A 14,901-nucleotide genomic window follows, 5' to 3' on the forward strand; every position below is an offset into this window, starting at 1 on the left:
CAGGGGTCTCATTATAGTGTTCGGATTTCCCATAAAGTTCACGGCCGTCTACTAACATTTTTTTGGGTTGAGCCTCATACTGTGTTCCATACAATAATTATGTATATCCCTAACAGCAAAATCCAACAGGCTACACGAGTTACGTGGTATTTTAGATAAAAACTTTAGAAAGCTTAAGCTTGGAAAACGTGGAAGCCATTCTGGCGCTCCCAAGGATCCGGCTTCAATGTGAACCAGTACCCTGCTCTTAAACGCGGACTTAGGGCCAGTACATCAAGGCATTTTCTGCAAGAATCATCGGAAATTCGCAAAGAAAGTCAGTGGAAAGTACCGCAAGATAAAAATCCCGCCAGCTACGCAGGCTACTTTCGGGATTTATTTATTTTAAAACTAATTCGATTCGTAATAAACAGATTCAAAGGCTCTAACTAAATCTCCCGGAGATGCCATTTTCGTGTTGCAGTGATACATCTTCCAAGCCCTTGTCCTCTTCTTGAGGTTAAAAGAGTAAGACTAACGGCTTTTTGTATGTAGACAACTGTCGCCGCAAGAAAAATTATCTAACGCGAGTACTGTAGAATGCGTCCGCGACCAAGTCAAAGGCGGTTTGTATTTTAACTAAGCGACCTTTTGACGCATTGGGTGATTTGCTATGGCTTTGCCTGACGTCCTGCGCTACTGTACTCGCTAAGACCGTCAGTAATATCTTTTAGCAGTAACTTGGACTTTGCGTTAAAACTCATCAGACTCTAAGAAGTCTTGAAAAGTCAAACCCCCGAAAGAAATCGATACTGTGGCTATTAAAAACACTTTGGTTGAGGCGGTCTTCATTAAGAACTTTTAACTTTACCTATCTATGATTTTCCTAATTCGCCGAAGATACGACCTGCGGCGTTTAACAAAGTTTTCATGAGGAAATGTACGGTGGCTCAGAGGAATAAAACACGTGCACAAATACAAAAAACGAGCAAAAAAAAAAGAAACGAGCTAGAAATATCGTTTAATGAATTTTATTCAGGGCAGAAATGTGTCGGGTACAAGAAAGGATTAGTCTTGCCAAGGCGTCCAAATGCCTTCCTCCAATGCTTTTATAAGAGCTTTAGGGTCTTTAGTTTTGGTGGGTGGAGGCACAACCCCCTTCATGTAATACTGCACTCTTTCTTTCATTTCCTTTACCACGTCTGGAAGTTTCTCACTGAGGTCGTCGTGCTCCGTTGGGTCAGCGGTTATGTTGTACAGTGCAACTTGCAGAGTTCCCCCCGTGGTCTGTTGAGTGAATCGAACTTTTTCCGTGAACTGACAAATTTCATTAATTTCATTGATAGTTCCTGAAGTAAGGGCAGCTCTGGCTAGTATGTGTTACATCAAAAGGCCAATTGTCTTGCTAATTATCCTAATTAGGGTAAATATTGTAACCAACATTTTGGTTTACTTCCTTATAGACTGTCATGGCTTGTTCTCTCGGGTAAGCATAACTGGACCTGTAATATTCTATAAGCTTTAACATGTTTCTAGACATAGTCTGCAAAACAGTCGGGTTTTTTTCTCAAAATCAGTAAAGAAATCGGTAAAGCGTGGCGTAAGAGTCTTACGCGCGCGAAGCGCGCGAGCCTTACAGGCCCTACGTCTCGCTCTCTGTTTTCAGCCTCGTTCCAGACCTTTTGTTTGACTGCTCGCGCGTACTTGAATACGCAAAAATACGGACTGTTTTGCAGTCTAATTTCGCTAAAATCCCGGCTAAGAAACGATGTATATATTTCGAGTCTACAGGCCATCAGGTCAGGCGTCATGTTTGAATTTCTGGTCTTGATTGTAAAACATTCGATAGCGCTACCAATCGGATAAATCACTTTACAGCAGATAAGTACAGCGGATACCAATTGCGCTATTCAGTGGATACAGATTTGTCCCTTGTCCCGTGGATAGAATTATCCACCTTTTGGGAACTGTATATCTGTATATAACCGAATTGATTCACTGATTGAGCCGTTACGGCGATACGTCTGATACAAGTTTAATAGTGTCAATTATTTTACTTTTTTTTCTCTTCCACTCTTCTTCTTTCTTTTGTCAGTCTAAATCGACTTACATGTATTAGAAGGATACGGCGGGGTCTAAGCCACCTGACTTACAGGAAGATATCTTTACTACTAAATACCTTTTCTCCATCTTGAAACCAGCCGAGCCTGCCGTTTTTATCAAAGGGTGTGTACTGCCTCATACTTGACTCTCCATCGAGCTCCGGGGGCTTATACCATGAGGCATTAGGAACACTCAAAAGAAGTTTCATGTCTCCTGCCCTCAGAGCAATCCCTTCGTAGATGTCAGTCGATAATTTTCTAAAAGAATTTTCCGTTTGAGCCTCCACATCAATATTGAGAAGTATTTCCTTTCTGGGTGACGGATCGCCATTGGAAATAGTATTCCACACATTCATACCATCCAGCGGAGTTGGTGCTTGATCAAGGGTACCACCTGTTGGAATATAGAGAAAAACGGTTGAAAATACACGATAATACAGCTTAGAACAAATAACAATGATGAAATAATTAAATGAATAACGTTTTAGAGGTAGCGCATCCACTAAGTGGTTCTTCCTGGTCGAATTGGAATTTGGAAATGTTGGCTTTTGAGGAGAGGGGAAAACTGGAGTAACTGCAGAAAAACCTCTTGGAACAAAAGAGAGAGAACCAACAACAAACTCTTCCCACATATGGCGTCGACGTCTGGATTTTAACCCGGGCCACATTGGTGAGAGGCGAGAGCTCTCACCACTGCGCCACCCTTTCTCCCCCACAGAACAAGCAGCAACACATCATGGAATCGTATGATCAAAGCTAGTAACTGTCTGATACTTTGTTACTGATTTTTCTATTTGTTTAAATTTTTGCTAATTTTTAAGCATATGTTTACCTGCAATATTGACCAATGTTGGAAACCAGTCTGTAACATGCATGAGGCCTTCACATTTCTCTCCTCTTCTGCCAAGCATGTTTCCATGGACAAAGCTTACCCCTCTAACCCCTCCCTCCCATAACGTTGTCTTCTCCCCTCGAAGCGGCCAGTTGAATCCACCATGATTATGCCATCCTCCATTATCAGTAGTGAAAACCATGAGGGTGTCCTTCCATAATCTAAGAAACAACAGTAACTAACGTTAAATTAGAAGCCGTAACTCAAACTGAGTGACGGTAAAGATATGGAAGCTGTTGTACTCCAGTCATTGGCTTCTTTTATAGGGTATAAGTGACAGAGGAAAGATGACAACACGAGCCACTTACATATATGTCACTCCCATGGTCAATTTATGGAGGCAGGTAATGTACTTTGAAATGAAACTGCAGACAGTGGCATGGCGTGACCATTCGTGACCTTATATCTTTTCATTTCCATATTTGTAATTCTCAATTTGACTATTTCTTGGAGTGAAAGGGTCAATCCGATACGGCATATTAGATAACTTTTTCTTATTCTTTCATTTATATTGGGAAAAAACCGGCACGGCGGCATATATTACACTACATGCAAAGCAGTTATCATACCCAGCATCCTTCATGGCCTGTGTAATGTTGCCAACGGCTTCGTCCAAAATATCCACCATACCAGCGTAAGTTCTGCGATCTTCATCATCAATAAAGCTGTACTTGTCGGAATACCGTTTTGGGACTTGGAGTGGAATATGGACATTTTGGAATGCCATGTACAAAAACAAGGGAGCGGAAGAATTATGTGACTCGATGACTTTCTTCGCTCGCTGTTAAAAGGAACATGAAAATTTGTCAAAACATTGAACGTGCTACACTTTCACAAACAGATTAAGCAGACGCAAAACCGGTCAGTGCGTTTCTTATTCTTTAAAATAGAGAGATAAATAGATGCATTAATTGAGTTAACATCTTATCAGTATTCGATACACTCGCGTACAAGACGACAAGAAAGGTAGCAGAAAGAGCGAGCAAACAGGGTGGGAAGAGGTAGAGGCCCATGTCTCCCTCACCACCCTTCCTCGGGAGCTAGTGTTCACAATAAACTAGTGTGCAAGGTCAATACAACCTCGACTTTTACGCGCACGCAAAAAGTCAGTGACAAGCTTCAGACGTTACCTCCGCAAAAGCAAATGTACCAAATGTTCCATCCAGGTCCCTCACTGGCTCCTCGTTGTCTCGAAGGTCTAGGATGTCTAATACTTTATGAGAGTAATGGTCTTCCTGACCATTGTAAAAACCATAGAATGTATCAAAACCACGATATGTTGGTGTAATCTCCCACTTGTTGTAGCCAAGGTGCCATTTACCAACCATGTGTGTGGCATAACCTTTAACAAAATTAAGATGAATGTAAACAGTACGCAGTGGTGATAAAAATAGTCATCAATGCTTAGGTGACGGGAGTTATTGATATAGCTTAACAAAAAAAATAAATGGCAATAATGCTACACTTTCTGGCTGACTTGAGATTCGGTTAATTTTACGTGGACGGAGGGATGACGTCACGCATTAGCCAATATAGTAGGTCATAATGATGATTTTTTTCATCTTGATCATTCCGACTTCGAAGGCGTATTTAACGAAAAAGGCCGGTAACTAAAAACAATGCCAACTGTTTTATCTGTGATCAGAAAAAAAATGGAGTAAACTTGTCCTTTAAATAGTTAATTAATTAGGCTAACATTCTGTCTCGAGGTAGAAAGATGATGTTACAAACTACAACAGAGATTGATGCCAGCCTGACATCGTTCATTTTTATTATGAACTAGAGCCTATGATTTAATAAAATACCTGATTCTTTGAGCTTCTGAGGTAAAGTGGTAAAGTTAGTCGACAATCCATAGGGACTCGATGGAAAGAGAACTAAGTGCTGCAAGCCTTTGAAAGAAATAATGATACATGATATAAACTGATGGTATTAAAAGGGCAAAGGCTACCTACTGTTATGGTTTCATTTAGAAAAAGAAAACATCGAGGGGTCTTAACACTCCTCCAAAAATATTGGTGTCTTGATGAGTGTCCTCGCTCCTTTTCAACATGAAATTTGATGACTCATTTGCATACCCCCTCTTCATCACTGGTAGAAAATAACTAAGTGTAGTTTGTCTGAACAATACATTCGCTCTCTGCGAGTGTTAACTCATACCTGATATCTGACATCTAAATTACTTTCTGGCGGGTTTAAAACTTTGTCCTCTTCGCTGAGAAATAGATGAAAATGTAACGGTTAACTGACATTTTCCACCCCCCCTCCCCCTCCCAAAATTTGTTTTCTTCCCTCCCTTAATGAGCTAGGACCCTTTTCGTGATGTCGCATAGGTGATCTCTTGAATTAAGTGCAGCCGAAAAGCATCTGGCTTGTAGGGCTGCATCACTGATTTTCTACGCTTTTATAGTAGAACGTCTACAACTACAGCAATTATGTATATCATCAATCTCGGCTAGCGTGAACTTTGTTTAGGGTTAATATCTTTAATGAAACGAAAGGCAACTCACCAGTGTGAATTGGGTACATTCCCGTTAAGAGTGCGCTTCTCGTCGGCGTACAAATCGGCATAACATAGTAGTTGTCAAGAATGACTCCTTCTGAGGCAAGTTGGTCAATGTTCGGCGTTTGGATTTTTGAACCATGAAATCCAACGTCACTCCAGCCGAGGTCATCAGCTACCACGAGCAGAATATGAGGAGGTTTATTAGCTCGATTTGCAACAGCCACTGATAAAGACAAGGTTACTAAAATGCAAAGATGATACAGTTTGCAGAGCTCCATCTTCTTCCGGCTACCCCGAGAACTCATTAAAAGTTTCGTGGTGTGACCTCACATATTTATAATGCTACCGACGATCGATTGCGACACTCAGTCAAGTGTCTTTCGCAGCCCACGCAGTCTAGATATTGACGCAAAGACCTGTATGCAAGTATGACTTTCATGTGACTTTTAAACAGTTTATTGTGAACAAAATGCAATTTTGGTAACTTATACAGAGTAAACGTAAATAGTGTGATTGATCACATGCCTGTTTGGAATGCTTATGAATAGAATAGCATGACATTGTATCTAAACATAGTTTCTGACCTTTTACAACGTTCCTGGTACGAGGAGTATTGAGGCTCTTTTTTCATGGAAGATATTTATAATTCCGATTTTCCTTTCACCTGGATAAATGACTAAATCAAAAACAGTTTATAAAAAGAATCATGAGTACACTGGTACCCTGCCCTTAGACGCGGACTTACAGCCAGTTAGGCATTTTCTCCAAAGTTTCATCAACAGTCACCTTCTCTCAATTTTTGCTTCCAAAACTAACGAAAGCGAAACGGAGTGTGTGTACAGTCTTGAATGTTGAAAAAATGAACCCGGAGCCACTTTTGGACTAGCCTGCGTAGCTGACCGGATTTGCAGGCGAGTGGGGGCGGTGCTGCAGGCGGGATTCTTATGTTCGGGTTACTTTCTTGGCGGCGGCAGAGCCGCGAAGGATTTTTGCAAAGAAAGTGCTCCGAGCATAAACATTGCCCCAGCTACTTAGGCTACCATCGGGCTTTATTTATTTTAAAACTAATTCGTAATAAACAGACTCAAAGTCTATAACAAGGTCTCCCGGAGATGCTATTTTGTTGGAGTGATTCAGCTCGCAAATTCTTGTCCTCTTCCTGAAGTTAAAAGAGTAGCAGTTTTTTGTGTGTAGACAACTGAAGCCGCAAGAGAAATCATCCCACGCCAGGACTGTAGAAATCACGTGACCTACCAGAGCTTTGGTGCCCTCTGAACTCGAGACGAAGACTTCTGGTTCTCTGTCAACTTAAACAAAGAAACAAGCCCATAAGTTTGTTTTAGAAAGGAATAATAGAAATAGACATGAAACCTAGTCAGTTCAAACAATTATTTCGGAATAAAATACGTTCATAGAAAATTCAGACGAAGGCACAAGCTATCTCGCCATCTTTGAAAAAGCGTCAGAACAGACGACTCCTTATTGAAGCGTCTTATTGTTTGGGGCAAAGGAGCTTATTTCAAGAAAATAGAGACACTGTCACGAGATCTTGTTACAGTTCGCAGAGTGTACTATACTGTTAAGCGTTTAGACCATGAATCCCATGAATCGGTGAACGTGTCCTTAAAATGAACGTTTGATTGCACAATATGAAAATGATTCCATTTTTCTGTTTGAATGTTCCAGTTTTTTTAAAAAAGTTCCAGTGTTTTGCCAGTTAAAACTGTTTTTTTCACAGGTAAAACTAAACAGACGTGTATTCATTGGGAATTGATTCAGATTTAGTTATTGTTGTCACTTCAACTAGTCCCTATAAGCCTCACAACTGTGGCCGTTTCCAAAGTGTCCGCCTTAGAGGGAGTTGACTGTATTCGGAAGCACTTACTGGCGTTTAAGGGCGGTGTTTACTGTGTGACGACCCTCTAATAATCAGCTAACAAATTGATGAATGCTGTCAACTCACTCCATAAAAAGGACACCGCCGAGGACGGCTCCACTCGTTCCTCTTATAGTAACACAACAGAAAAAATGGCTAGGGAAGGACTATCACCAGGTTTTTGATTGAAAGAGGTTTCCGTTAAGAGGGAGGATCGCATAATCGAACCTCCGTGTGCGCTGACCACCTCTTTTAGGCGATCACTCTGGCGTTAGTGACAGCATATTCAAAATACCAAAATTTCCCTGTTAAATACCTTACTTGGAACCTCTCGGAAAAGACCAACCCTTTTTTTTACGCGTCCGCGTCCAGAGTTCATGACGATTTTATAACTTGCCATTGCAGTTAACTAAACGACCGTTTGACGCATTAGGTCATTCCGCAAATGGGGTTCCCTTATGTCCTACGCTAAACGGAGTATACTCAAACACCATACGAATTTTTTTGGGAAATAACATAGCACCGTGCGTTTCGTAAATTGTATGCAGTGAATCCTCTTCGAATAAACAGATATGTCCGGGGTTGTTCTGCAAGGATACAACCGTAATTCGATTATCCAAGACCAGTAAAACTTGTACATTCAATTCGGGCGGTCGCTTACCGGAGTTTCCATTGTAACTATTATTTTATTGTAAAAAAAAACCGTATATGTAATGGGCCTGAGCTTGTTAAACAAAGTTGACTCAGTATCCATGTCAAACGGCTTCAACAGTTCGAGAGCAAGATGATAAATGTTTAGGTAAAAGTTGACGTCTGGGAATCTCAGAAAGTCTCAACATCGCCTCCCAACGAATCTCTACATGAACTAATTGTATGCTATAAAAAAAATACGAAAGCCGAAGGAGGGCTTCAGACTTTAGACTTGGTCTTCAATCTTCGGACTTCAGACTACATACTTCATACTTCAGACTTCAAGTCGAAGGCTTAGGACCTCTGGAATTTGACTTCCGTAATCTCGCTTCTAACTTCTGACTTCCGACGGCTTAAGAATTAACACTTAAGACTTCAGACATCAGACTTTTAAGTCTTCCGAAGTCAGACTTTGGATTTCATACTTCATAGTTCAAACTTCGTACTTTAGACTTCAGAATTCAGACTTCCGCGGCCTTAATACTTAAGACTTCGCACTTCTGTCTTAAGACATCAGATATCAGACTTCATACTTCAGAGTGACTTCAGACTTCAGACCTCACACTTCAAACTTCAGACTACCGACTTCATTCTTCAGACTTAGACTTCTTCATACTTCAGACTTTAAACTTCTGAACTCAGACTTCAAGGTATTTGTTTTCTTCCTTTACAACAAGACATTTAGGACTGTAATATGAGTTCTGATATCCGAAGTCCGTTGAGTGAAGGTCAGTTGTCCGATGTGCGTTGTTCGATGTCCGATGTCCGATGTCCGATGATCGATGTCCCATGTCTGATGTCTGATGTCCGATGTTCGATGTCCGATGTCCCATGTCCGATGTCAGGTGCCCGATGTCTGCTGTCCGATTTCCGAAGTCCAATGTCCGAAGCCTATTGAGTCGGTCCGTTGTCTGATGTACGCTGTTCGATCTCTAATGTCCGTTGTCCATTTGCCAATGCCCGATTTCTGATGTACGATGTCCGATGTCCGATGTTCGATGTCTGATGTCTGATGTCTGATGTCCGATGTCTGGTGTCCGATGCTTGATGTCCGATTTCCCGTGTCCGATGTCTGATGTCTGATCTACGATGACCAATGTCTCATGTCCGAAGTACGTTGAGTTTAGGTCCATTGTCCGTTGTTCGATGTTTGGTGTCTGATGTCAGTTGAGTGTAGGTCCGATGTCTGTTGTGCGTTGTTCGATGTCCAATGTCCTTTGTCCGATGTCTGATGTCCGAAATCCGTTGTTGAGTAAAGGTCCGTTCTCCGATTTGAGTTGTTCAATGTCTGATGTCTGATGTCTGATGTCCGAAGTCCTTTGAGTGAAGGTCTGATGTCCGAGATCCGATGTCTAATTTCCAATGACTGATGTCTGATGTGTGATGTCCGAAGTCCGTTGAGTGAAGGTCCGTTGTGCGATGGGCATTGTTTGATGCTCAGTATTCGTTGTCGGATGTCGGATGTCTTTTGTCTGACGTCCGATGTTCGTTGTCTTATGTCTAACGTCCGGAGTGCAATGTCTGATGTCCGATGTCTGTGGTCTGATGTTCGATGTCTAATGTCCGATGTCCAATGTCCAATGTCCAATGCGCGATGTGCGAAATCCGATCTCTGATGTGCGATGTCCGATATGCGATGTCCAATGTCCGTTTGCTGAGTGTCTGATCTGATGTCCGATGTACGATGTCCGATTAGGTGTGATGTTCCTCCTGCTGTTTTTCTTTTTTTAAGAAAAAAAAAAAAACAGCTCTTATGACGTATATGAAGTTGTTAACGACAAGCAACGCGTAAGATAGGACATCTATCCTAAGGGTCCACCATAAAAACTATCAGCACTTGTGTCAGACAGAATTAAGCATGCTGAAAAGAAAAAATCGGGAAAAGTCCGAACATTTTCACTTATCATGTTCGTTTACCTGTACATATCAATGACATAAGATCACTGAAACTGGCAACGTCACTTGGGTTTGACGTCACTACAACGTGGCTCACGGAAGAGGCAACTTTTTGCAGTTGGTTTATGTTCACATTGTCAGCAGGAATGACACCCTGGGGTGAACGCAGTCCTAAGCTAATGATGCTAATTCCATCATCTTTCAGGGCCTGAGAAGAGGTTGTAGCCATCTCGGGATCTAGAGAATATGAAATAGAAAGTACAGTCGAACCTGTAATATGGACGCCTAAGGAAAAAAGCAACGTATCCTCATTCAAGAGGTGTCTATAAGGGTATTAACAGTAGATGGTTTGATTTTTTAGGAATTGAGCGAACTATCTGTAATGGAGAGGTGTCTGTATTGTAGAAGCGCTCGTAATAACTGCTCAGGTTCACTGTAGCAGTAACCTTATAATGATGTTGAGTTGACGTCATCCCACTACAGCAACCTTTATTCATTTTTGCTTTTGCTTCTAATTCCTACTAAAGCTTCGATAAAGGCTACGATCAAAAGACAAGAAAGGTCAATTAGAAAAGTGATGGAGGCTGGGAGTTTAGAGGATTCAAGAGTCTTTTTTCTTTTCTATACACCTGAGATTAAGTATTTTTCTAACTTTTTGTTTGGCTGCCGATTTTTGGGATAATTCACGGGTATAGTTTTTGGTTGATAATTTACTATGGGATTTTTTTTGCTTTTTCGCCACTTCATGTCTATTCATAACTCATTCACTTACACTGATACAGGCCACTGGAAACAAAAATTATAACACGGCGCATGCGCTGTTTCCTCTCCCGGTTAAGCAATCGATGAGCCTCATTGAAGGCAAGAATTGTATTGGCGTCGAATGGCACTACACTTGATATGTGATTTAAAGATTGCTTTAGAGCAGTGATATCCTGTTCGTCACTGAAGGCGTGGTTGCTAGATACTGAGTTCGCGAATGTTATAATTGCCACGTTGGTTCCTAGAAGTAAATGCGAATAATTAGGCATTAGATAATGGTCTCGAAGAACTTTACTAGAACGCAACATGCGCTTGTATTGCATTCTTTTGGCAAAGCCTGGCTAAAATATAGAATAGAGAGCAAGCTTCGCTCGTACCCCTCGACACGCGTGTAACAAAAATGGGCGCCTTTCGTTAGGAAACTCTAAAGCGTCTCGGGTCTTAAAAGACCCCTTGAAAACAATAAAAAGATCGTTTTCTGAAAGACTTCGAATGGTCAAGAGTGAGAGATCCATAAATGATAAAGGCATCACAACTTGTATCTGATAAGACGGAACAATATTTAATAACTGTTATCGGTGACTTCACAAGAAGTGTTTTCTTAACTGGGGCAAAGTTCATTGGCTTCGATGACTGGGACGACCAGAACAACCGAGTCAACCGGTACAACTGGGAAGACCATGATGACTTACAGCTGTAAATGACCCGGCGAGACTGGAACGACCGCGACAACCGGGACCACTGGCCTGACCTAGATGATTGGGATGACCAGGACAATAGGGACAATCGGCACCACTGGGATGACTGGGACCACTGGGACAACCAGGGCGACCGGGGTGACCTGGACGACCAGAACTTGGAGGAACAGTGGAACAGAGATGACAGAAGAGTGAAACAATGATGCTGGAACAGTGGAAATGAGATGGTGGAACAGTGCAACAATGATACTGGAACAGTAGAACAGAGATGGTGGACCAGTGGACCAATGATGGTGGAACAGTGGAACAGTGATGGTGGAACAGTTAAACAAAGTGGTGGGACAGTGGAACAATGATGGTGAAACAGTAAAACAGTGGAGGTGAAACAATGGAACAGTGAAGGTGGATCAATGGAACAGTGATGGTGGAACAATGGAACAAAGATGGTAAAAAGGTAGAACAATGACAAGGGAACAGTAGAACAGTGATGGTGCAACGGTGGAGCAGTGATGGTGGAACAGTGAAAAAGAGATGGTGTAAGAAAGGAACAATGATGGTGGAACAGTGGAACAAAGATGAAGGAAGAGTGGAACAGTAATGGTGGAACAATGGAACCGAGGTGGTTGAATAGTGGAACAATGATAGTGGAACAGTGGAACAGTGACGGTGGAACAGTGGAACGGAGATGGTAGAAGGGTGGAACAATTATGGAGGAACAGTGGAACAGTGATGGAGGAACAGTGGAACAAAGATGGTGGAACAATGGAACAGAAATGACGGAAGAGTAAAACAATGATGGTGGAATAGTGGAACAGTGTAAAAAAGGTGGTGGCACAATCATACCGGAACAGTGAAAGAGAGATGGTGGAACATTGGAACAGTGATGGGGAAAAAATGAAACAATAATGGTGGAACAGTGGAACAATGATGGTAGAACAGTGGAACAGTCATGGTAAAACAGTAGAACAATGATAATGGAAGAGTAGAATAGTGATGGAGGAACAGTAGAACAGTGATGGAGGAACAGTGGAACAGAGATCGTGGAAGAGTGGAACAATAATAGTGGAACAATGGAACAGTGATGGAGGAACAGTGGATCAGAGACCGTGGAAGAGTGGAACAATAATAGTGGAACAATGGAACAGTGATGGTGGAACAGTGGCACAGAGATGGTGGAACAATGATACTGAAAAATGGGGAACGGAGATGGTGGAACATTGGAACAGTGATGGTAGAACAATGAAAGAATAATGGCGGAAAAGTATAGCAATAATGGTGGAACAATGAAACAATGATGGTAGAACAGTGGAACAATGATGGTGGAACAGTGGAAGAATGATAGTGGAACAGTGGAACAGTGATGGTGGAACAATGGAACAGTGATGGAGAAACAGTTTAACAAAGATGACGGAAAAGTGGAACAATGATGGTGGGACAGTGGAAGAAAGGAACAGAGATGGTGGAACAGTGGAACAATAATAGTGGAACAGTAAAACAGTGACGGAGAAACAGTGATGGTAGAAAAGTGAAGGAGAGATGGTGGAACAGTGGAAAAGTGATGGTGAAACATTGGAACAGAGATGGAGGAATAGTGGAACAATGATCGTGTAACAGTGGAACAGTAGAAATGTGATGGTAAAACAGTGAAACAATAATGGTGGAAGAGTAGAACAGTGATGGTGGAACAGTGGAACAGAGATGGTGGAACAGTGGAACAATGATGGTGGAACAGTGGAACAGAGATGGTGGAACAGTGGAACAATGATGGTGGAACAGTGGAACAGTGATGGTGAATCAGTGGAAGAGAGATGGTGAAACGGTGGAACAATGATGGTAGAACAGTGATGGTGTAACAGTGGAACAGTAGAAATGTGATGGTAAAACAGTGAAACAATAATGGTGGAAGAGTAGAACAGCGATGGTGGAACAGTGGAACAGAGATGGTGGAACAATGGAACAATGATGGTGGAACAGTGGAACAGAGATGGTGGAACAGTGGAACAATGATGGTGGAACAGTAAAACAGTGATGGTGAATCAGTGGAAGAGAGATAGTGAAACGGTGGAACAATGATGGTGGAACAGTGATGGTGGAACAATGAAACAGAGATGGTAGAAAAGTGGGACAGTGATGGTAGAACCGTAAAGGACAGATGGTGGAACATTGGAACAGTGATACACAGTGGAACAGAGATGATACAATAGTGGAACAATGATGGCGTAACAGTGGAACAGTGATAGTGGAACAGTGGAACAGATATGCTGGAACTGTGCAACAAGGATGGTGGAACAGTGGAACAGAGATGAAGGAAGAGTGGAACAATAATGGTGGAACAATAAAACCGAGGTGGTTGAACAGTGGAACAATGATAGTCGAACAGTGGAACAGTGATGGCGGAACAGTGGCACAGAGATGATAGAAGACTGCAACAATTATAGTGGAACTGTGGAACAGTGATGGAGGAACAGTAGAATAGAGATGACGGAAGAGTGAAACAATGATGGTGGAGGAACGGAACAGAGACGGTGGAACAGTGGGACAGTGATACACAGTGGAACAGAGATGATACAATAGTGGAACAATGATGGCGTAACAGTGGAACAGTGATAGTGGAACAGTGGAACAGATATGCTGGAACTGTGCAACAAGGATGGTGGAACAGTGGAACAGAGATGAAGGAAGAGTGGAACAATAATGGTGGAACAATAAAACCGAGGTGGTTGAACAGTGGAACAATGATAGTCGAACAGTGGAACAGTGATGGCGGAACAGTGGCACAGAGATGATAGAAGACTGCAACAATTATAGTGGAACTGTGGAACAGTGATGGAGGAACAGTAGAATAGAGATGACGGAAGAGTGAAACAATGATGGTGGAGGAACGGAACAGAGACGGTGGAACAGTGGGACAGTGATAATTAAGTAGAGGAGAGATGGTGGAACAGTGGAACAATGATGGTGAACAGTTGAACAGTGATAGTGGAACAGTGGAACAGAGATGGTCACAGAGTGTAACAACGGTGGTGGAACAGTAGAATAGTGATGGTGGAACAGTGAGACAATAATGGTGGAACAGTAGAACAGTGATGTAGATTAGTGGAACAATGATGGTGGAACAGTGGAACAGAGATGGTGGAACAGTAGAACAATGATGGTGAAACAGTGGAACAGAGATGGTGGAACAGTGGAACGGTGATGGTGGAACAGTGGAACAGTGATAGTGGAACAGTGGAACAGAGATGGTGGAAGAGTGCAACAACTATGGTGGACAGTAGAATAGTGATGGTGGAACAGTGAAACAATAATTGTTGAACAGTAGAACAGTGGAACAATGATGGTGGAACAGTGGAACAGAGATGGTGGAATTGTAGAACAATGATGGTGGAACAGTGGAACAGTGATGGTGGAACAGTGGAACAGAGTCGGTGGAATAGTGGAACAATGATGGTGGAACAGTGGAACAGTGATCGTGGAACATTGGAAGATTGATGGTGGAACAG

At 42.1% G+C, this 14,901-nt stretch overlaps 1 protein-coding gene across 1 annotated transcript; it reads right to left on the minus strand.

Moving 5' to 3' along the window:
- Positions 1 to 994: 994 nt before the first annotated feature.
- LOC140936646 (arylsulfatase B-like) lies at positions 995 to 5,914 on the minus strand. The gene is made up of 7 exons (XM_073386140.1): positions 5,484 to 5,914; positions 4,779 to 4,865; positions 4,104 to 4,315; positions 3,543 to 3,754; positions 2,914 to 3,134; positions 2,159 to 2,475; positions 995 to 1,266 (listed from the first exon to the last, which is right to left on the minus strand). Exons 1-7 carry the CDS (start codon positions 5,782 to 5,784, stop codon positions 1,048 to 1,050), a joined length of 1,569 nt encoding a protein of 522 aa, XP_073242241.1. The 5' UTR covers positions 5,785 to 5,914; the 3' UTR covers positions 995 to 1,047.
- Positions 5,915 to 14,901: the final 8,987 nt, after the last annotated feature.

This window comes from Porites lutea, chromosome 5 (genome assembly GCF_958299795.1).
Source record: "Porites lutea chromosome 5, jaPorLute2.1, whole genome shotgun sequence".
Classification (NCBI taxonomy): Eukaryota; Metazoa; Cnidaria; class Anthozoa; order Scleractinia; family Poritidae; genus Porites; species Porites lutea.